General features: G+C 33.5%; 1 protein-coding gene and 1 non-coding gene across 5 annotated transcripts; both read right to left on the bottom strand.

The window, feature by feature from the left end:
* Nucleotides 1-2210: 2210 nt before the first annotated feature.
* On the bottom strand, nucleotides 2211-2404 carry LOC143430056 (U2 spliceosomal RNA). Its single transcript, XR_013102597.1, has one exon. It is a non-coding gene; the product is annotated as a U2 spliceosomal RNA (small nuclear RNA).
* Nucleotides 2405-5216: 2812 nt separating this feature from the next.
* Nucleotides 5217-24082, bottom strand: LOC143429736 (superkiller complex protein 3). Of its 4 annotated transcripts, none has more exons than XM_076905480.1 (13): nucleotides 23668-24082; nucleotides 22996-23363; nucleotides 18482-18897; nucleotides 15932-16393; nucleotides 15700-15854; nucleotides 14374-14509; nucleotides 13882-14249; nucleotides 11128-11447; nucleotides 8511-8807; nucleotides 7389-7646; nucleotides 6855-7238; nucleotides 5779-6028; nucleotides 5217-5498 (listed from the first exon to the last, which is right to left on the bottom strand). In XM_076905480.1, exons 1-13 carry the CDS (start codon nucleotides 23991-23993, stop codon nucleotides 5360-5362), a joined length of 3879 nt encoding a protein of 1292 aa, XP_076761595.1. In that variant the 5' UTR covers nucleotides 23994-24082; the 3' UTR covers nucleotides 5217-5359. The 4 variants fall into 4 exon arrangements, with proteins under 4 accessions (XP_076761595.1, XP_076761596.1, XP_076761594.1 ...); XM_076905479.1 differs by having other exon boundaries at nucleotides 5218-5498; nucleotides 15932-16402; nucleotides 23668-24081; XM_076905481.1 differs by lacking the exon at nucleotides 7389-7646 and having other exon boundaries at nucleotides 15932-16402.
* Between the last annotated feature and the right edge of the window lie 448 nt (nucleotides 24083-24530).

Here is a 24530-nt window from a genome sequence, read left to right on the forward strand (position 1 = left end):
GCCGCGATGGGACGCCATCGGATATCATGGGACTACCTATATCAGGAGACGACGTGGGTAGGCCCGCCACTTACCACGAAGGGGTACCATACTGCTCTCAGCAGTTTGCAGATTGCTGCCCGGCCCGCGCCGACGCACGCGGGAGCTACTTTGGCCCGCATGTTCAGAGGAGTCGTGGGAACCGCACGTGAGCCGTTATCCGAATGGCCACCACCCCTACTCCGGCTTGGATCGCTTCAGTGGACCTCGGTGGCGGCGCCCCTCTCATCGTCACTTACGCCCCGAGCCCCGCTCCTGCATTTACAATTAGCGTCATGCCTTCCGTTGGACCCGGGGCGTCAGTAATTGAGTTTATTTCTTGACTCGGGCTCGTTGCCAGGTAAGTCAATATATTAAAACGATTAAGCAAATTAAGAATTAATAAGTAAGATTGAAATTGAGGCCTCCTTCCCTATGTTGGGACCTCGCTGACCTTCGAGCGGAGGATGCTGGCTCCTCCATCCGTGGAGACAACTACTTCGGGGCCCCCTCCTTCCCCGACGACTCGGTGGACGTTGAGTTGCGGTCCACCCACCGCTTTCGCGCCGCATTTGCTGCAATCCTCCGTCACTTTGCGGCGCTTTCCTTTTCGCGGGCAGCCTGCTCTTCTGTTTGCCTGGTCCCTCCTCTTGATCATCGGCCAGCCGCGTCACGGAGTCGCAACTCGGCAAAGGTTACGTTGGCTGATACGCGGGTCGTGTTCCCTGCTGGAGAGCCGGTCTATATATGCGACGATCAAAATTCCAGTTTTCCAGGAATAGACATATTTATGTGACGAATAAATGTTACGACCAAGATTCCAAAGATAAAAATGCTTATGTGATGAACAATGTGACGATCAAACATACCTACAACACTGGAAGGCTACATCTGACGGTTTCGATCACTGACACTGCTTAGTCATAAAGAAACATTAACCTGTATAAATAAGCTGCTTAAAGTAGTCTTTTGCCACGCTTGATTTCTGTAACTAAATATCCGCTAAATAAAAAGCATCTGAGCTTACGACCTCAGAACCCAAATTTTTTCTTTGTGTTTCCACTCAAAATTACATGACAGGTGCATCGTGGCGTGGTGCGCCTTCACCCTCCTTAGCGCGTACGCGCTATTGGAGAAAGCGCACTAGCCACAGCGCCACTGTAACTTTGTGCCGGGGTGATTGAATTTCAGATGTTTTGCGAGATGTGCTTGGGTGAAGTACGAGCCGACTGCCTTTTTATTATGTTTTCAGTCGCCTCCATCAACGTATGCGTACTTTTAGACCCGCGCACCAGCGCAGTACGTTAGAAAAACTAAATGAATAATAATTTGTAATAACGCTCGCCGTAGCTGTTATACGGAGAGAAAGACGCGAACACAAAACGAGGTAAAATAAGTTAAAAGTTAAAATAATCGAAGTCAGATACCAAGGGATTGTGTCGTCAAAGAATAAAAAATAAAGTAAAAGTCGATGAATTAAAATAAAATAAATAAGACGACGACGAATAAATTAAATAGATAATACAATTAAGGAATTATGTGTCATCACGCGACACAGCGACTCGTTACAGTGAACCGTGGCTTTGCGAACGTGACCGACAAACCCGCCTACGGTTAATCCGTCACCTCGTTCTACACGGCCTGAGTGCACTCTGGAAGCAAAGAACTGAGTAATGCAGGGTGTCTAGGACTTCCGTGTATCCTGATTACTGTGTAAAACAAGCTCAAATTAATTTTAATAAATCTAATTGCCTGTTAATTCGAGATGCATAACGAGAGTCGGGAAGTCGAAAAACAGCTAATGGTTTGGAACGAGTTCCTCGCCTATAGTTGTTTATTAAAATTCAAACCGATTCTAACTACCCAGACAAATTGGCTAGCACAATCGATAACGATGAATGGGTGAGAGCGACGTCACATGCAGGACGTGTGTCTCTCCGTATCGGTTTTGACACCGCTCCGGAGGCTTTTTCTATTGCCACCATAGACTTAACTAAGCTTCGTCAGGACACCCCAGCTACTGCATTCGTCGCTCTACCCCGCGGGGTAGTGGACGAACCAAAAACGCAACTGTGGGAAACACGTGAGAGTTCCAGTATGCGAATCAAAAAGAGAATAAATATTAATATCGAAGTTAATAAGATTAGCTAATTAATTGGTAAAAAAGTTATGAAAGAATTATTTTTTAAATTTCATGCTGAGCCACTCCTGACGACACTGCAATGTCAGGCTGACTCGTGACAGACTCGGAGCAAGCCCCGAAAAATCCGTCCAGGTCCAAAAAACAGTTTAATATACTGACTCTCGTATAGAGAGTGTACCAGATATTAAGCTGATAAGAACAGATACTACACTTTGATCTTAGCTAAAATAGCCGAGAAGCGATACCTTTCGAAGTTTGAAACGGTCTTATGTACTCTACCTGACAAAAGTTTGCTTGCGTGAAACGGTAAACCTCGTCGGACACCTAGCGGTGAACTTCGAAATTACGCGTTCCGTGATACTTTTCATTGTTTCATTCGACATTAGTTCGCGTATCTGGTGCTCAGAAAGGTCTTCTGTTATAAATAATATATAGGTAAATTGCTAATAAAGTATGAAAACTAAAAATGCGTAGCGGTAAGGTAAAGAATTGAGAAAAGTTGAAAATTTGTATACAGTATTTTTTACTTAAGATCTACGTCAAAACTACCCTTATTGTGCACCTTTTACACCTATATGCATGTATTTATTTGTATTATACAGCTCATATCAATTTGATATTTTGTATTTATTTTATGAAATAAAAACTTAAATACGCAAATTATTTATGACAATAACTTTGTATCGATTAGTTTTGATACCGCATTGATTGATATGACTCAATAATGTTGAGTGAGAATATGTCTACAAACTTTTTGTCCACAAGATAAGAGAACTGCAAAACTGTTTTCAAATCTAAGCTACACAATTATAATAAATAAAAATTTGTTTTATCGCATTAATTCTTAAATTCTTAATTATTTCTGTATTTTCTTGCTCATTGCTATTTTTCTTTACTTATTTGTATCATTAGCCTATATTTTATTTCCTTATTTTTTCTTACTATAAAGTACTGGATGTTTATCATAAAGTAATTAACAGTTGATATATATATACAATTGTGTTTTGACCAAATTTTATGGTCAAAAGCATATACACGTGCAAGTATAAATTAGCTTCTACATTTCCGTTTTTACAAAATAAGTTTGTAATATTTACTGAAGTATTTGTATTTCGTGATAAAATGAATTTTCAAGTAAGTAAATAAAATCATAATTAAATTAGTAAATTAATTAGTCGAAATACTTAGAAATATTATTGGCAAGAAATATCTTATGAAAGAAGTTTTTTTTTGTAAATAATCGTAAAAACTCGTAGAAGAAAATTCTTTACAGCCACTAGAATCAAGCGGGTCACTACAAAACGGGTCTTGTCCAATGCTGAAGTATTAATGGATAACGCAAAAATTGAATTGATTAAAATTATGAAAGGTGGTTCGTCCTCAAAGCCATAGCTAAGCAAGGGAATGGAAGCAAGGGAAGGGAAGGGAATGGGGTTTATTCTGCATTTGCCGTAACACCGTGGAAGCAGGTTGGAGTCTCCTCCCTGGTTAATAGTAAATTTTAAGTATTTTATTTTATTTATTTTAAGTATGTTATTATAGAATATTTTGGATACACCAGTGAGAGTGAAACATTTAGTCAATTATTCACCATTCCTCTTCCATTGAACATGAAACGCGTTGCTTCGGTTTACTGCAGAATAAGTATAAGAGGGGAGAGATGGAAGGACGTTTCGATCTGGGCCTGCTAGTGGACTCGTCAGTGTGGCTACCTAGCAGTCCCTGTCTTAGACACGAAGATATTAGGGACAGATCAGAAAACTATACATATAGAAAAGGATAGGGAACTGTGTACTTTTGGGAAACCGTAGGTGTTGCTGTCCCTTTAGTGGCGAGTGCCGGAAGGCCTCCACAAACATACTAATTGCGAAGAGCCATTCGTTGATTGTTCTTGAATATGTCTGAATTTAATTAGTACAAATCTATGCATACGATATTATTGAAGGAAGCAATGAAAGTTAAGATGAATACGAAGGTTGGATTATCGTACACTCACATTCTAAAACCGCAGGTACGAACGTTCGATTAGAATCCCTACGAACAAGAGTGACGGCCTATTGACAAACTAGCTGCACGTTTCATAAGACAGAATTATACGTACGTTACATTCTTTTGATCGGTTATCTACAACTCTGCTATAAATTACTTCATTGTCAATGATGAGGGCATCGGTACAATGAGCGCCACGACAGAGGAAGAGCGATTCGAAACTCAATACGTAACGGACATCGTTTAAAATTGTCGGCGCACATGGCTGCCGATACACAATAAATGCGCAAAAAGCACCCCTTCGAATGTTGTCCGGGAACTTCTTGAGCCATTCTCATATTCGCACAGGGTGAATGGATAGGGGACGCTGTGACATTTTTACTTACAATAATTATAAAAAAATCGATCGTGGTCTACTAATCTTACATTCTATCTTCCTCTGTTAGCGGGTAGTGGTCGCTGAGCCACATTGGTGGAGGACTTGCGATGTCACCTCGTTATAATTAGTATAAATTTAATAAAATCACATTGTTTATTATTTTTTAGCATCAACGAGTTAAGCAAACATGACATTTCATCACATCATTTGTGTCTTCGCTCTATGTAAATAAAATAAATATATGTGCTAGAAAACAAAAGGAAACCAGTAAAAATTATAATCTGTATAGTGTTTTACAGAGTTATATATTGAAAGTGGATTCGTGCATTTTTCTTCAGTACGTTCCCTACGGTTGTTCTAATAAGAATATCAAAAAATGTTTGTCCTCAGAGGGTTGAACTCTTGCAGTAATAGTTAGGTATGGCACTCATATTTTCATTTCGCTCATGTTTCGTATACATATTCCGACATATTATTGTATATTATATCTGAATTAGTACGTATTTTATGCGTAATTTATGAAATGTTATAGGTAAAAATATATATCTTGCCAGTAAAAAAAAGTCATAAGAATAAGAGGAGAAAAAGGATGAGAGTAAAGAGTCTTTATTTTTGACTGTACAATAATAATTCAAAGTGCACAAAAAAATAATGCTACAACAATTTTGTAAAGTGACATCTCTATTACTAAGATTCTTGCCCAATTATCTTAATTACAAAATATACTAAAGTATATGCAATTTATAGTGAAAATCGTATAGATTAAATATTTTCACCTGATTTTATTTGTCTTTTATTAGTTTAAGACAGACACATCAAAGCTTCTCTCTTTAATTGAGATGTTTCAGTTTTATTTTACTGTCGTTTAGCCATTTAGCCATTAAATTTGTGGGTCGATAATTTTGTTGTGTGATAGTTATAAATCCCGAAAGCCATTCACTCTTGATATTGTACTTTTTATTTATACATCTGTGAACAATTCAAAAATTTTTTAAAATATGCCCTAAAAATTCTTTAAAACATCACAGGACTATTTTCTAATTTTATATATCCCCGATTCTGTACTATCTACTCTGTCTTTAAACAGATACATAGTTCCAAACATTATAATTAATAACATAGATATTTCGCTGGATCAGAATACTTTTGTGAACAACTGTACAAGGTGTTTCAGAAGAACTTAATATATTTATTATATAAAATGCTATTCGGCTTAAGCAATTAGGAAGTGAAAAATTTGTTTACAAACCTTGGTAAAAGAGCTGCTATAAATGTAGCCCAACTTTCAATATTAGCTGGATACGCAAATAAAAGTTTCTGCACAGATCTAATATTCGAGGGCATCGAACAATTCAAAGATAACGCGCACGCAACATGCGCAACATTTTCAACAGCGATATTTCTGTTAAGGAACAATACTTTTCGAGCACACGTGTTAAACTTTTTCGTATCTGTTTCAAATAAGATTCTGACTAATCTAATCCAGTGTTTCACATCACCTGTAAACAAAAATTGAAATACACTTTCATTTTCGTACAACGAACTGTAAAATAATTAAACGTGACAAGAAATTATTTATCATCAATTCGGTTCTCGTCGTAAAGTGACACATCTACGAGTCACAGAAGGCGCAAAAGTTGGTAAAGAAACTTGTCGCAAAATTAAGGGTATCAAAATTCCGAAGGGACACACAAATGTAATACCCAAGCGAGCTGCTCTGTTAGAAATTGACGTTAAAGAAGCTATAGGATTAAGAACAAAAAGGTCAGCACCACTCTAGGATAATAGCCGTTGTGTCTATTTTTTTTATGAATATCTCGAAAATTTGAAAAAATAGCTAGTTATACCCATAGGAAAATATTGCTCAGAGTGATGTTTTCAACGGCATATTCATGAAAATCATTAAAATCATTGAAAGCAATTTTGCGGTCCATTTTTTCGTTAACAGATCTCTATTGATCTGAAAGTGTAAAATCATTTTCACAATTCCTATATAAAACATAAGTGATCTGTAAACTTTCACGGATTGACTAATTTTATGTTTATCAGTCGTTCATTAGCCTCTAACTGAAATGAGTTAGTCTCTAACAGATTGTCGATAGAAGTCGATAAACGGGTTAATATTTTTGTCAGATTCGATGTAATTAGAATCAAAACATCAAAAGTTGCGGTAGACTTCCACCCAAGCTTGAAACAGATCCAAAATAACTATTTTTTGAACACCATTATTACGATAGCGTTGTTTAGAACACATGGACAATGTCTGTTTATTACCATAGCTAATTTCTTAAATCTTCATTAATTAAAAGATATAATGCCACTTACCAGGATGCATAAAAATTGCTTTAGAGAGAACAATAATAGCACCCTTAATATTGTTCTGAATTAAGTAAAAATAGGCAGATAGATTCACAACATGATGACCATATTCAGGATGATTTTTATACATCTTCAATTCATTTAATACCAATGTAGTTAGATTGACATCCCCGTGTAATATTCCTAATGATGCAGCTGCTAAATGACCTATTATAACCGGCGGTTGTATTTGCATACACTGAAAGAGCAATGTTTTTGCGTCGTCCACTCTTTGAAACGTATACACTATCGCAGCCATTGCACAAAGTGTGCAAGCCTTTTCTATCTCGGTACTTGCAAAAGAATGCAGCGCTGATTCATACGTGGTATACGATTCTTCGTACAATCCAGCTGAAAATAATACAAATTTTATATCTAATTAATTATATACGTTGAATGCATTGGATTCGTAAAAATTAGTTTGATTTGAAAGAACTTTCGATGTAAAAAATATAGCAAGCATATAAATGGTATGTACATGTATATTCATAATTTGATTACCTTTGAACAAAGCTAAAGCCAAATGACATTCAGAATTATAGTTGATATTTGTAACCGCTTGACATAATTTCATGGCTTCTTCATATTTTCCAAGGCGTGTAAACACACGTGCCAAGTTTATAGAGATCAGATCCCTTTCGTCGTTATTACTGTTACATAAACCGGCGACGAATTGTTCTGCAGCTGGTTTGTACAGTTTCTGCCTCTCTAATAATAATCCGTATGCATTTTGGGCGTAACAATCGTTCGGATGGTATTCTGTAATACATAAAAAATAATACAACATAAACAATATGCATCTGGGGGATCCAAATACAGGTGATTGCAAAAAAGTTAATAGAATAGCAAGTATTTTGAAATTTATTATTTATTATTAAAAGCTTGAAACGTATTATGAACTATACGTTTATTTTGAAAGTGACCTACGTCGATTTATCTTTAAATTGAGATATTTAAGAGTTTGCAATGTTGAGAAGAGTTTCAATAAAATTAAAAATATTCGTATAGAATTCGTATAGAATTATATTTTTCAATTATATTTTTCAAATCCGAACGATACTTTGGATTTAATACTACTTAAATTCTCCCACCATTACGTTTCTTTATAAGAAAGATTAAAAGAAGAGGTCTATCATGAAATATCCGCTAAACGGTAGTCTAAAGAAAATATGCGGAAAAACACACATATACTTCAATAATATTCCATTTCCTTCGTTGTTTTCGTAACACAATATTCTTAATAACAAGTTAAACAATTTTTTGATAACTGTAGTATTCCTTTTCAACACGTTAGAAAGCGTTTAATTATTGTTAAGACATTTTTTTCCATCTCCAGATATTTCTCAGTTAGTTACTTCTTAAGGGATAAGACGCAAAAAAAGGAAAGAAAATACATATTTATTATCATTGACTCTTTTACGAAATTGATGTTTGATCGATCTTTCTTTAAAAGTACAGAAAACATTGTTGCGATCATATGTTATCAAGTTATAGTAAAATTCTCTATTTATAGTATTACAGTATTAAGAAGAAACATGAAACATATAATATTGTATAATAATATATACGTCACCATTAGATATGTTATATATTTCTTTTCATTGCTAATAATTGCTAACTTACCTATGTACCGTGTCATAGCGTCAGTTGCGACGAGTATAGCGTGCATATTTTCCATTATATATGTATATAAAGCGTCCATTTTCAGATGACAATTTAAGATCACGTTAAGAACCCAATTAGTATATCCTACGGCTGCTTGACCATGGTATCCTAGTTGTAGAGCATGTCGAAATAAATCCATCGCTTCTCTTCGATTCATCGTTTCAGCAATTATAGCCTGTCCCACCCAGCTATTTATATACGCCGGATATGCAGATTGAGCTTGAGAATAAGCTGCATTTGCTTTATACAAGCTTCCTGTTACAAAGATGTTCCATATGAATGCATATCAAATTCAAGTGATACAAGTGAAAGATCTAAACTGTTTAAATGCAATACCACTTTAATAAACATGCGAACATTATTTTAATTGCTCCATGGTAGCAATTTAACATCTAATTGTACTAAATATAAAAATATATCAACAATTATTTATATAAGACCTGAACGCAATACAATCGAATTTTAGAATTTAGAGATGATACATCTGAGATTAATAGAGTCGGTACTTTAAATATTAAGTTTCAAAGCTACATTTGTTGAATTGTATACTGATTTATATTTAGTACTATTGACAATTAGTTCAACTCGCACTTTTATGTATGGAATAGCTGAAAGAATTTATAATAAACACATATGATACAATCAATCCAGTTCGAAAAGAAAAGAAAAGAAAACAATCCGAAATCGAACATATTTGTCTGCGTACAAGTATGTATAGTAATCATACAAGTATGTATAATAATAAACGTATTAGTAAATGTAAATAAATATACCAAAACTATTAAGCATAAAAGTTCTTTCGCAGTCAAAGGAAGCAACCTAAATTTCTTCGTTACTTTTTACGTAGGGCTAACAGAAAGGACTAACTCCTAAGGATAGCTTAAAAAAAAAATGGTTTATTCAACTAAAGATATGTTTCGAGCGTGGGACGACAATGAATTGCCTTTTTCCGTGAACTTTCCTCAAACGAGGACCTCTTGGGTCGAAGACGTACGGGACCCAAGTGAGGGTGGTCCGCACTCATGCATTGACACTAGACCTGACTTATGTCAGGCCCCTAAATGTACCGATTAAAGCGTTAATCGTCCACAGTATATTTTTTGTTTCTGTACTAAGCTGTACATATAATAAACAGATTGTGCTGTTGGAAGCTTCCACAAAGTTGCCTCGATCCACTTACTTATCATATTATATAATTCCATCGATTTATCCAAATGTTTGTGAATGCAAATTGTGTCATAACCATAGCATCAACTTATGTTTTAGAATAATCAAGGTCAAAATAAAGATACTGTGTATTCTACGCGGTTTACTTCTTTCCATAGCTACTCGTTTAGAACAGCCGGCTACAACGGTATACCAGCAAAGACAAGTCAGTTGCTAACAATTGACGAAAACAGACCAACATGCATGGCTACAAGCGATGTTGGATTAATATTGTCAATTTACTGCAATCGAAATCCTAATTCAATTCCAAAGCGTATGAAAGCCTGCCGAAGCCATTTCGAGGACCAATTAGGGAACATATCACCACGTATCAGACTCGGTGGAAAGTTTGAGATAAAAATTTCTTCGTTTTAAAACTTGTGAGAAGCATTGTGAGAATAAAATTGTACGATTATGTGAGTTTGGTGTGCGATAATTATATTGGACGACTCATTGAATGCAGATGTATTGCTTTCCATTCCTTTTAGTCTTTCGTTTCATTTTTGCGTATATCTCTCATTACTTAATAGATTTTCTTATTACGTAACATCTTTACGTAACATCTCACATGACAATGTAATTATCCGATATTATAATACACCCAAGTACATCGTACCGTAGCTCTTTTTTAACGCGAAACACGTTGAAAAAATCGGTATTGGCATGTCAGCGCATATTATCAAGGAATCAGAAAACATTCCAAGTTATCGATTATATGAACTTGTCACAAAAATATGACTAGAATAAGCGTATTTGGTAAAAAGTTTCTATTAAAATTATTAATTTATATAATTAATTAATTAATTTCATTTACAATTTACGAAAATATTAATATATTGTAAATTGTATCTGTAATACTTCATTGAAATAAAAGAAATAGATAATCGAATTCGACAATTAGTTTCACACGTCCGAACAGATTTCGTTTATACAAAAAAACTGTACAGCAATTATTGCATTTCTCATAAAATGTATCTGACAGGTCGTCAAAAAGTGATCGATTCAGCATAGGATGGCATGTAATTGTTTGTAACAGTAAAAATGGTATATGCTTCAAAATACAACGTTACCTTGTTAATAGTTTCTAAAATCTCTATTTCTGTATTTTTTACTCGAAACATGTGACATTACAAGCAACTCTATCTACGCACTAGAACATTTTTGTACGATAAAATGAACTTATACGTAAAATTGTAAATAATAAATGTGGCAGAAAAATAAAAATATTTATAAATGACATTCGGTTAATACTATTGTCCCTCTCTCCTCTCTCTCTCTCTCTCTCTCTCTCTCCCTCTCTCACTCTTTAGTGTAATGTAACTAAAAAAATATATTTATCGATAATATATATTTTTTAATTTTCAAATACCTGTGTGTAGATACAATGTTCCCAAATTAGACCATAGCGTAGCATTATTTAATTCCTTATCAATAGCCATGATGTAAGCGTGTTGTGCCAATGCGTAATTTTTTATATAAGGTGACATACAAATGACACCCAACAGATTCCAATGTATCCATACTGCAGGATTTAATTTAATCGCATGTTTCGCAGCAGCTAGACATTTACTACCAAGATTTTTATGGTCGATCAATGGATAAGATTGTAGTTGCATTAGATAACACAAAGCTAAATCATGCCATAATAAATCTGATTGTGGAGAAATAGATAGTGCGCAACAATAACATCTGTAATTAAAATATTTATTAAATTTATTAAAATTATAACCAAATTTATTATTTAATTATTCTTAATAAAAGGGTGCTAATCAAACAGATATTCTTCACGGAAGAGGCAGATAATATAAAGATAATATTAATTACTTAAATTTCGTGGTACAATGTCTTAGAATTCAAAAGATAACGCTTGAACAGCGCAGGTGACACCTAAGACGAATTTAAGTAAAACATTCTCGTTTGTACTCGTTTCAGCTTTGTTAACGAATTACTAGCACATACAACCTACGTACGTATATGTTTGTATGTACAACGTTAGCCGCGTAAAAACAACGCGAGGAATAGTCAATCGGAGAATGCGAAATGCTCTTACGCTCTGATGAGATTGATGTTTTAGTAATTTTCGTTTTATGTTCATTTGCTTTTTCGAACGTACAGTTTTAATCAGTAACAAGTTGAATGGGCAGCAAGGACTATGTACGTATTCCAAAAATTTCATCATTTTTCAAATTTCCTCGATTCGGAATCTGTCTTTGTAAGTCCCACGCGTTAAGAATTTGTATACATAATTCAAATTACATTAAGAGTTTCCATTGCATAATCAAACATATGAATATATTTATATTCGGTGTAATAATATAATTATCGAATATAATTATTATTACACCGAAATATAATTATCGGTGTAATAATAATGCAATTCGATTAAACGTTATAGTAATCGGTTCGTTTTAGTTCATACCGAGTCAGATAATTTTCGTCGTAGTATATTCTCGTAGTATTAATTTTATTGAATAAATCCATCATTGTTGAAAATGAGCAGATATACTTGGTTCATTATTTATCTACACTATTTATCTATTTATCTATCTTGTATACTATAGGTGTAAGTTAGTCAGGTGAGTACGAACCACATGGAAAGTACAATTGATACTATCAGAATGTTCTTTTACAAGCTAATTGTTATAAACTATCTTTGTAAATCTGTAGACGGTGTATCTTGAATAACCAATACCCAACAATTATTAAGTTAAAGAGAACGAATGATCCTAGTGCAAAATTAGCTTTCAGCCACGCAAATGTGTTAAATCAGTGGAAGGTAATAGTTGCATCGAACTATTTAAACTGCATGGATAGTGTCATCGGGTCCCGGTTTAGACAAAAATGTTACATAATTACGAGCGGCAGGTAGAAAAGTCAGACGAAAGACAATTGAACTGTGCGATATAAAAATAATTCTAGTCGTTGAGTGCAGATGAAAATACAGCAGCACAAAATCGATCGTACGGTTCGCATTCAGAGTAGTCGAGCTACGCGAAAATTTTATTATGACGAACTAAAAAATTCCACGACTAATTGTGAATCGAGCATCTAGAATTGTACAGAGAGTATCTGGTTGTCTATCTCTCCAATGGATGTCTCCTCTATCACTTGTGTCTACTGACCCTTCACTTCCTCATTGGTGATCCTTTAATGAGGCTTCCGCCGATAGAGATCTTCTTTCGGAAGAGACTATTCGTAGTAAATGACGGTCAATTTGCAATGGTAGAACCACTGCATCTACCTGGGTACTTTGATCGTTGTCAAAGAAGACAATCTCCTATCTCTATAACGAAAACTGAAGTGAATCATCGCCGCGCACCCTAGTTTCGACGGTATCATCAGACGCGAATTATGTATTATAATTATTGGTCGTTAACTATTAATTTTTTTGTTTTTATCGTAGTAGTGAGACACGAACGCACTGGACGATGCGTCTAAAATACTGTATGTATATATACTGTGTATACATATGTATACGTATTGTGAACATTTATCAAATTTTTAAATAATTATGAAAAATGTTGAGTGTGTTAAAGTAACTGTAACTTCATTAATGAATTTCCATGAATGCCTCTCGCGACTATTATAACTCGGTTGTACCGAGTTGCATTTGTACAATTTATTTAGCGAGTGTAAATTTGTATACACATCCAAAGTCCTGTTACTAATAATGGTTAATAAGCGTCCAAAGTTCTAAGAGTTTAGGGTGCGTGTTATATTAAGAGTTCCAATAAATTACCAAAGTGTAATGAAACGCAAATTCTTAAATATCTCGATTTAAACATAAATGGACTTAAATCACTTTCAATATAAGCGGCTCAAATGTATACTGATGTTTATATAACATTGGCAAATTTAATAAACAAGTTTCAGCTTTTCATTATCGTATGTTCTATGTAAAAGATAATAAACAAAAAGAAAAAAAAGACGCCAACTGTTTAGTAACTGTTTCAAATGGAACGTATCGAAGAATATCTTTTATTAGATGTGCCCCAAAAGTCGACAAAAACTGCTTAAGGTCTGATTTCTGGGGTAATTTCAAACAACTTTTTGCTACCAAATATACGTATGTATATACAAAGTATTGATACAAAGTACAATATGATTAATATAATGTATTTACCTTGTAGATAGTGAGAATAGATCCTGTTGTTTCACCAACATGACACTTTCAATATCGTTTTGTTTTAGCAGAATAGACGATACGTTCATATAGCTGTACTTTTCTGGTAACATTGCAACTCTAAAACACACATCGCCAAGTAACTTCCAGATACAAGATATATCTTTTCGTTCTTTAACTGCTGTGGTTAAACTATCTAACGCTTGTTGCAGGTAGTTTTTGCCTCGACCTAGAAATTGGTTAGCAATATGTTCCTTTGCTAATGCCAAACAACTTTCAGCTAATCCTTTCAAAGCAGGAATATAACATGACTCGTCCTTCAATATGCACTGAAAATCTTCCTTTGCTTCGCTATATTGTCCTACAATCTGTAAAATAATAAATAATAAAGAACGATAAAAATGATAAAATTTAAATATCATTACGTGCGTATTTATAAACGTTTCTCAATGATAATAACATTCCCAAGCGATGTTGCCAAACAATACTGACCAATTTAATATTTGCCAGTTGTATCATTGGGTACAACGATTTTGGACATAATTCTAATACTTTTTGATAAGATTTTAACGCTGATGTGTAAGCACCTCGTACAAAATATGCATCGGCTAGTGATTCCCAACAGTAGCTGCAAAAAATGATGAGACGAACATCATGGTAACAGTAGCGGTCTCCTTTTCGCAAATATGTCGGAAATTAATAAGTACCGACAGTTACACGCATAGGAGAAAGTTATTCGAAACGTAGAATAGTCACAATATTCATCAAAATCGAAGAGTCGCACTTAGAACAGAAACGAACATTTAAGTTGAACGTTTCAAAGTTTAAGTAATTATTTAGCGTAAAGAAGTCAGCACGGTATTTATTCAGTTTCATATAAATTACTAAGGATGCGATCTTAAGTAATCTTTCTCCATTACTTAATTGGCAGCCTGTTATAACTTCCGAAATATTTACAGGACACTGTTGCTACTGCTACATTCAGTTTTACAAATGCGTAGGCACACCTATACGATTACAAGGTGTCGCAAGACTCAGCAGACAACGTTCACTGTTTAATCCCTGAGATCATTCCAAGCAACTTTTTCCTTTGCCACAGTTTCTGATTCGACTTTGTCTTTAAATTATTAACCAAAAAATAACACCAAATATGAGAACGTATGGAGCCCGTGCACAGGATCCTACGCTACGTCACGTCACAGAATAAAAACTATTCAACAATAAATTAAATTACTCACCCGTTTAGTCGAAAATTTGTTTACTACTTAAATTGGTTCACAAACTTTTGATCGCAGATAATACGACGCCACCGAAAGACATGGAATAAATATATAATATAATATACACACTATCTGCGGTTCTGTATCTATTAAAATCTGCGACATGCTATTTCATGTACTGCTTATCGTTTATCTATCAAAAAAATTATGCACTTATTCCTTCATATGATAATTTCCCGCTATTTATTGAATATTTCTTTCTTTTCTAATTCATTGAATATTCGATTGGTTACTGTTTTTTGTGAATAATTTGAAAACGAAGCCGAATTGAAAATTTTGGGGAAGAAAGAGAAAGAGAAAGAGAAAGAGAAAGAGAAAGAGAGAGAGAGAGAGAGAGAGAGAGAGAGAGAGAGAGAGAGAGAGAGAGAGAGAGAGAGAGAGAGAGAGAGAGAGAGAGAGCTATACAAATGTTACGTTTCGAGTATTGCTCATCCCTGAACTTTGGATATGTGTCAGACCAAAATCGACAAGACAAATGTGTGTACTGTTATAATAAATTATTACTATAGTATTTCATAATTATTAGAGAAAAGATTACTTGTCATTGGGGTCAGCTCTGATAACATGCTGGAATGCCTTAATAGCTTGGTTCGCATTTCCTTGATCAAGATATTGCAAGCCCAGTTGTAACCATGCCCACTTTGGTCCATTGTCTTGTGTAGTCAATGTTTGCAATAATTTCATATTCGCGTCCTACAAAAAATCTTTAACTAAAGTAATAAATTAAAAACTGGTAATATAATAGAAGAGGAAACATATTTGTTGTTTACTTGATTTTTGAGAAGTCTATAGGCAGTGCTCAGACCGATACCAGCCTCTTCTGAACTTGGATTTATTTGCAATGCGGTTTGGTAACATCTCCTGGAACGTTCGACATCATTGCCATATTGGCAATAGTAATGTCCTAAATAAACTAAACACTTCCAATTGTAACGATCAACTTTTATTCCATTTAGGAACGCAATTAAACTGTAGTTGTATTCTGCCATTTCCCAATAGATCGTACCAAGAAGTAACCATGCCTCGGAAGTTTGTATATCCGAGTCCAAAACATTTAAAGCCTCGTCGAATTTTTTATTTTGCTTCAAATATAATGCTCGGAGAATAGATATGCCGATTTTAGATTTACACTTTGACTCTAAATCGTCTAGCATAATACATATTGCATCTGACTTATTCATCAATACAATGATGCGTGCACGAATTAGTTCCAGTTGCGTTGAAGGATGCATCTGTAAATGCTAATTATAAATTGTACCTTATATATTATATTTATACCAATGAATAATAAATAAGAAGTTGATGCAAGACATCAAGAGCCGATACTGTTTACACCGTCACCGATAGCTATCGTTCCACATGTGTGCGTATGTAAGAAATAAAAATAGGAATGTGCTGAAGTGGGAAATGTCTACAATTAATTATTTAGGTGTACATCTGAGTTTATTGTAAAAGTGGCAACGGTCTATAATATTTTTATTCGCTATCAAAGTTTTTTATTATTTTTATTCGAAGATATCGAATTAAAATATTAACAATTTGCTTAAATCAAATCAAGTGTATAACATGACGCGCATCGAACATATGAAAAGACTTCAAAAAAGAGAATTTCATTTCTGATCAGAATTTAAAACTACATAATTTCATTTATTTACAAGACGTGTATTCGTAAGTTGGCATTCGAGTATAATTTTGATATATGCACTCTGATCGATGGTTACTTTATTGTTACTTTTTATAATTTCATATACGTAAGGTACTATCTGTTTCCTCTAAAATATAAGTACACTAATCAACAAAGCAATTCTAAAAATCTTTATTTGTAAGTGTTTAAAACTTGTCAACCAGCGACATGCTGCTTACATCGATCCATATATTGTATTCAAAAAAGCAGTTTTTATATCCATACGATGAAACAACTAATTAAATTGATTTGAAACTATTATCATAAATCTGAAATTTGATATATTTGCAATAGATAAAAATTATTATAATTCACAGTAAGTACTATTGGCTGAAACCTCGAGCAACAAATCCAGCTCTAGATTTTAGTATATTCCCAAATTCATTGTCTTTATCGAAAATATTCTTAATTTTAGCCTTGATGATTGAGTACCTCTCACGATAGGGACGTTACCACATGACTTTGTTTACAATTTCCTTTTTAATGTTTACATGCAGTGATGCACTGTCCCAGACAACACACGGCAAGATGGTGTCGACATCATGCTGACACTGTATTGCCACTTGCGAGTGTCGGCTAATCCGTAGCCATCTGTGACCGTGTATTGTCTGGGGTTTATTGTATTATTAATCAGCACGTTTCAGTTTTCGCAGCTGAGTGCATCGCTATCTCAAATGCGAATAGACTTTATTAAGAGAAACTCAAAATATTCGTTAATGAGCCAGCTGTTAAAAATACAAACTTTTTAATAAACAAATGTGTCACCTTAACTACCACTAATGTGTCAAACACAAAGGTGTACCCTAGACGACGAACGTCGATGGGTACGACGGTACACTATCAAGATTAACATCGAACTAGACGAACGCAAAAAACGGGTCAGACAGAACGATGGCCAGTGAGGATGCTTTCTTCTAATGAAGAATAAATCGGTGGTTCAATGGTTATTTGGCGATATTGAACGACATAATGGGAAATTCTTTGTCGTTCCTGTTTGTTAAGGTATGGTGTAGGGAAAGAAAGACTCAGCAGACGATTCGTGTAATGTCGAACGGAGAGTGTCTCGCTGGCGACCCAGACGAGGCGCGATAGTTGATGTTAATAATGACCAGTCCCAGTCAATGTACAACTTATTACTTTACTACTTAATTCTCATCAACTCTGTTGAACAACGTTCATCTAAAGTTTCAATACATAAATTATATGTAACAACGAACATATTACACTATTATTGGGTACTATTATCCACCGACTGTTGGAAAACGTATAATAAATAAAAAAATCACGTTAGTTATATAGTAAATTCTTTGTGACATTCAGAGCAGGATACCAAACTGTATCATGTGTGTAACTATCATTTCATTTATAGCTTAACCAAATTCATATTTAAATGTAAATATATATTATATCAATATTGTTAACGTATATGTGAATTCTTCAAGCGAGAGACTTTTGTCCCCTACATTGTCTTGCAAGATTTCTTTTCAAAAATTGATTTCAAAGCGTGATGATATAAATATTGATGGTAATAATATTAGTATTTAAATATATGGTGATGGTAATAATATTAGTATTTAAATATATGGTGATGGTAATAATATTAGTATCTGAATATATAAACGGAAAATAGACTTACTCGTTCACACATTTGCAGTGCAATTTCCCATTTCGACTGATCGGTACTTCTACTTACTGACTCGAGCAGCATTAATTCTATTTTATATAACAATTCATCCTTTATCTTATGATCCTTGACTTCCAGTGTTCGTTTAGCAGCAATTTCTGCATCGTCCCAACAATAAAGCCTCATACTTATCTCGCACAACGCCATCCAACCATATAACGAACGCGTTTCTAATGTAAGTAAATCTTTTAATATTTCTCTTGCTGTAATCAGGTTATCTGACTTTTCTAAATGTATCGCTTTAGCGACTGTAGCAATCTCAGACTCTTTATTTAATTTTAGGAGAGATTCGTAAAATTCTTCTATATTAATATCCGTAATACTTTCATCCAGTACATGTTGATCGCAGTAAATACGACATATGTATTCTGTAAATATATTGAAAGCAATTAAAATATCAAGATTATTTCACATTGATTTTTATTTCTCAGTAATCGAACATATTCCTTCCCGTTTCTTTTTTCTTTTATTTAAAAATTGTAACCACTTTAATATTACTCTTCGACTCGTGATATCGATTCTTATTATAGTAAACTGATCGAAAAACTGAATTATTGTTTAAATTTAGATTGTACGTTTTATTTCTAAATTTTTATTTCAGATTTGTAGCGTACTAACCAACGACAATTGGTCTGAAAAAAGTCTAACCATCTTAAGTATTAAACAAATCTTATACCAAATTGTAGTTTTACAAATGAAAAAGTAAATCAAAGTTTATTTTTAGTAAACATTTATTAATTTACTTTACTATAATATACATATAGCAGTTTTCAAATAAAGCAAAATACTGTGGCGACCACCGTAGTCGCCTTTGCACCCCGTGGTACAGGGCGGAAGAAAATACTTGACCCTTGAAGTCAAAGAGACTGGAGACATTAAGTATATGTTTGACTCTAAACTTTCTCTTCGTCTTCGAGGGTTAAGGATGTTTTCCGCGAACGTGCCCCCTCCTTTTTGACACCAAAATGAGGGGGGATACCTTGAGCGAGTATAAAATTTGTTATTTGTTATTTGTTAAAATAAATTATTCGTTCCGTTATTCCGAACGAACATCATACTACCTCACCCACGTAGGTTTCCCAAAATACGTAACAAGAAAAGTTATATTTTAAAGATGTAATATGAGATAAAGAAGGTCGCAAAAATTTTCAAAGTATTAACGAATTTTTAGTAATTTCAACGTGATATTGCTCCAATCATGTGGAAAACGATCCTTCGGTTGTCGTATTATGAATATTGTTTTGCTAGAAATCTTTTTAACTGTTGCAAAATATATTCAATATTTGCATCCCGAGCAATTTGACATTACGTAACGAGACTTTGTTAATTATTACAAACCCAGGTTCCACGTTCGCGGGAAGGAATTTGAGAAGATGTTTTTATTTTCTGCCCTCGATAGCTTCAACTGTGTGTCATAAACGCGGCATTTCCAACGCACGCGCCAAAGACTGAAATATCATTAACATCACCGAAGAACTTCCTCAAATATTTTTTCCCCTTCTCTAGACAAAGACGTGTTTCAGACGTACAAGTGGGCGTATACGATACTCAAAGGGGCACGCTGATTTGCATCATTTGTTCGTCATTTCAATAAATATGATTAAGCGGATTAAGCGGGCGGACTCCCGAATGAAATCGACAGAACGACAGAATCGATGATCGGTTTTCAAAGATTATAAGTTAAGAACAGTCGCTTGAGACTACACTCGGACAAGAATCGTGTATCTCGCGTGAATTAACAAGAAAAGAATACAAGACACTTCCACGGCCAGGAAGTGTTGAAGTGATCGAATTAGTTGTGCAAAATTAAGTTGGTGGATCACGTCGCGGAAAACCCTGCACCTCAAATATTTACAACCTCAGAGTGGAGGACTTAGGTCATCTCATTCCGCGCAGCAAAACGCAACAGGAAACACCCTAGCGACGATTTGAAAACGAACGCCGTCATCGACAAACCAGTAACAATAGAGTAACAGTAGCCTCTTAAACGTTGCTACGCCTAACGTTATTTCAGTATTAGGATAGCGGTAGATAATAAAGATTAACCAATTGCAGCCAATAGATTAAAGCCAGATTTCCTTGAATAAACAAATAAAAATACAGATCGGGAAGTATTGAAATTATACGCAAGACCAAAAATCTTAAAAAAAAGTCTGATTCGTTAGTTAAAATCATGAACTCTCTCGGGGGAGAGTAATGTAGCGATCAGTGTTGTGGCTGACCAACACGCCACCTAGATTCTCTTAGAGTAAAACATTGTATAAGTAATCCTAGTTCTTAAGCTCCTTAGTGAATAACCTTTCTAGAATATATTTTTTGTATAATTAAGATTAAGAAAAACGTTAAAACAACAGACGTTTTAACGTTCTTGTTGTGTCAGAGTTGCTGAAGAGAATAGATATGCCAAAGTAATGATAAAAAGAGAATTAAATGACTTGTTCTATTGAAATCAGTGCGATTTATTTTTCACCCTTTACGAGACCGCGCTTCCGACGAAAGACCAAAAAACAAAGTTCTACAGATTATGCGGTGACATCCTTAAAAGACGAGCAACACGCCACCTCTAGTAATAAGATATTAGTTATTAAACTAGTTACTAACTATTTAGTTTTTTAGATATTAGATATTAGTTATTAAACTAGTTACTAAATAAATAATAGTTATTAAACTAGTCACTAGTTAGTAGATTAATTATTTTTCTATCAATAGTTGGCAAATATAAAGCACTCGAAAGTCGCGTCCCTCCTTAGCGCGAATGACTCATTTACTTCCTTTTATGAAGCTGTAGAGTAAAAACCACATAAAAAGAGGCTTCCAAATAAAGTTCGTGTTGTTTGTGATCTCCACGTGACGCAACATATTACAGTACAGTAAAATCTGTTTTCGTGCGGTCCTTTTTTATGCGATTTGTTTTGTGCGATTTTATTCTTGTGCGACTTTTTTCGTGCGATTTCGAACTCTGATTACGTGGTCTTCTTGACGATGATATATCTGGACTTTGCGATGCTTTGTTCATTATGGTACCAAAAAACAAATCAATTAAAATTCTATCTTCAAGGGATAAAAGCGATTTTGGACCAATTCGTCACAAGAAGATGCGCATTTTGGATTACGACGAGTAGCAACGAACTACTTAATGTAATTTGAAAATTTCTCCATGTATATGTACAATGAAGAATTAAATGTTTTTACAGTTTTTCCAGGTATAATTTAATTATTTAATTTAATTGAAGGCATTCTCTCATCTATTTCGTAAATAATTGATGTGTTTTCTAAGTGTGACTTTTTTTATGCGGTCCCTGTCTGCCACATAAAAAAAATTTAAGTAGTATATCGTACAATGTTGTTTATTATATACAAGTATTAGTAAAATTTCCAAATATTTTTTTGTACGATTTCTTTTATGCGGTCCCTATCCACCGCACAAAAACAGGTTTTACTGTACTGGCTAGAATAGAATGGAATAATAAATATACTTAAAAATATACATAATAGTCACGTATTTTATACATTGGTTTGGTTTGAATTTTTTTAAAACTGCCACTGTAATGTGGGATGATCGGCAACTCATTTTGATAGGATCGTCCCTATTTACAATAATTGCCTTACATGAAAATATTAAAACATTTTTTATCAATTTTTAGGCCTTAACTATCAAATTGCCATAAATTCTTTTTGTAAACATTGTTTTCATGCAAAATGAGATTATTGTCAAAATTTCAGTAAAATCAGGCATAATAGTTTTCTGAAAATTTTATTGCTATCTTTATTACGTTTCTTAAATTTTTTTGTTTTTAAAAGAAACAAGATAATAGAGGTTAAATATTTTTAAGACGAAATACTCGTTCAAGCAACAGCGTGATGTAATAGAAAGTACTCTTATCAATAATAACATTTATATCAGATTTAATCCACATCAGGTATGAAAAAATAAGATTGATCTCATCTAATTCTATAGATAAATTTAAATATCTACTGATAGACATCCAGGCAATTGATATCACGAAAGACTTTGTACATAAAATATTAAATTGTCATAAAAATTTTCTAATATCGTTACATATTCTGCATCGAGGTATATGAATATTAGTACGTATAAATGTTATATGATAGAACCTTAATATTTTTATAAATCCATATATAACAAACTTAAGGAATACTTATGCCAAATTAATCCATACTACAGCAATTACAAAATGTATTCATTACGTTGGATCATAACATTCTGAATGTTTAATGTTAACAATTTTTTTAACTATTAATTGTATACCTCTAAAAGTTTGATATTTGATATTACCGCTACATATGAATAATAAGAATTATTTGATTTTCACTTCTTTTCTGAATAAATTCCAATGAAATTAAATATATGTAATCTTGTAAGTATATATCGTAAGTCTTCTTAATTATTATCATAAAATAGTTATCAAAATAATCAATATTTTATAGTACTATTTTTAACTTACCCAGTGGTAACATATCTTGTGGGAATCGCTGATGCATGTTCGTAGCTTCACTTACTAAAGTAACTAATTCTTTTTTGTCATACAACTTTTGCAAGTATTTTCTATACAAATTTTGTTGATTATTTACATCAAGGTCATTAATTATAGATTTAAAAATATTTTCTAGCGAATCTTGATATTTATTCAAATCATTAAAATTATCTATTAATATCCATTTAAGTGTTTTATCTATCATTTGAGCTTTATCGCTATCCAGCTTTTTTTGTAATTTTTTTAGATGCTCAATACATTGAATAAATGTTTCACTATTTTTAAGTTGTAAAGAAAGCTCCGAGATTTTATTTAAAATATGTGTAAATGTAGAATCACTAAAAATAAATGATTAGACAATAAATATTTTTGTTTATCAAACCTGAAATTAAGTGACATCTCTGCGTACAAGGAAAATTCTATGTAAGTCGACAAAATTAAATTCTCGAATAAATCGACAAAAGTAGATTTTTATTTTTCACATAAATATTTTTGTATATTTCATTTTCTACAGTAAAATATTCATGAATGCAATTATAAGTTAATAAATGTACTGTTTCATTGATTAAACCAAAATGAGTAATTGATTTTTCCTTATTCGCCAATGATACAATTGTTGTACATAGAAACGTAATTTTATACCTTTCTATTTGTAAAAGTTTACAATAAGCTAAAATTAGTTTATCATAACAATCATCGTTGTCCAAATTTTGTTCATAGTAGGTTATCAAGCCTTGCCAAGCTATCGGATTATCATCTCTAATTTTTACAGCTTTCTCAAGAACTATCTGTACTTGAGACTTATATTCTTCAATTTCTTTCATCGCAGCAGCCAATAATACAAGCGCATTATAATTATTTTGATCCCTTTTTAATATTGTTTTACATTTCTTAATTACACCTTTATAGTTCTTCTCTTTAAAAATGTTTCGTGCTTCTTTAAGAGATATTTTTATTTCATTTGACATGTTAAATGTATTGGGAAATTTATTTTATGTCAAAAAATACTTGTTAATGAAATTTGAAAAAATATATAATTTATGTTCAAAATAAACTGTTCATACTAATAGTGCAACTTTTATATGTACACATGTTATATCTATCACATTGATTTATCTACTGAAAACACAACAAAGAATTACGAGTGAATGCACGAACTTGTCGCTACCGCACTTGTGGCGTATCGACTTTCGCATCTCAGCAAACACATTCACTGCCATCATTTCCGCTCCTCGGAAGGTACATTTTCGATAAGAAATTATTTCAAAATTAATCTTTCGAGCTCTGAATACTCCTGGCCGAAACGATTTGTAGGGACGGAGCGCGAGTATTGCCGACCATCGCTGGGGACGGAATACTTTTTTGCCACACTGAAGTGACTATTCAAGACGCAAACAGTAATAATTTATAGTGATTCTTTTGCAGAAGGTTAAATAATTAAAGACTGTTATTTTTGAGCATTGAAATTATGTGTTATAGACATTAACAATTTAAAACATTAAAGT

Source organism: Xylocopa sonorina, chromosome 12 (genome assembly GCF_050948175.1).
Source record: "Xylocopa sonorina isolate GNS202 chromosome 12, iyXylSono1_principal, whole genome shotgun sequence".
NCBI classification, from domain to species: domain Eukaryota; kingdom Metazoa; phylum Arthropoda; class Insecta; order Hymenoptera; family Apidae; genus Xylocopa; species Xylocopa sonorina.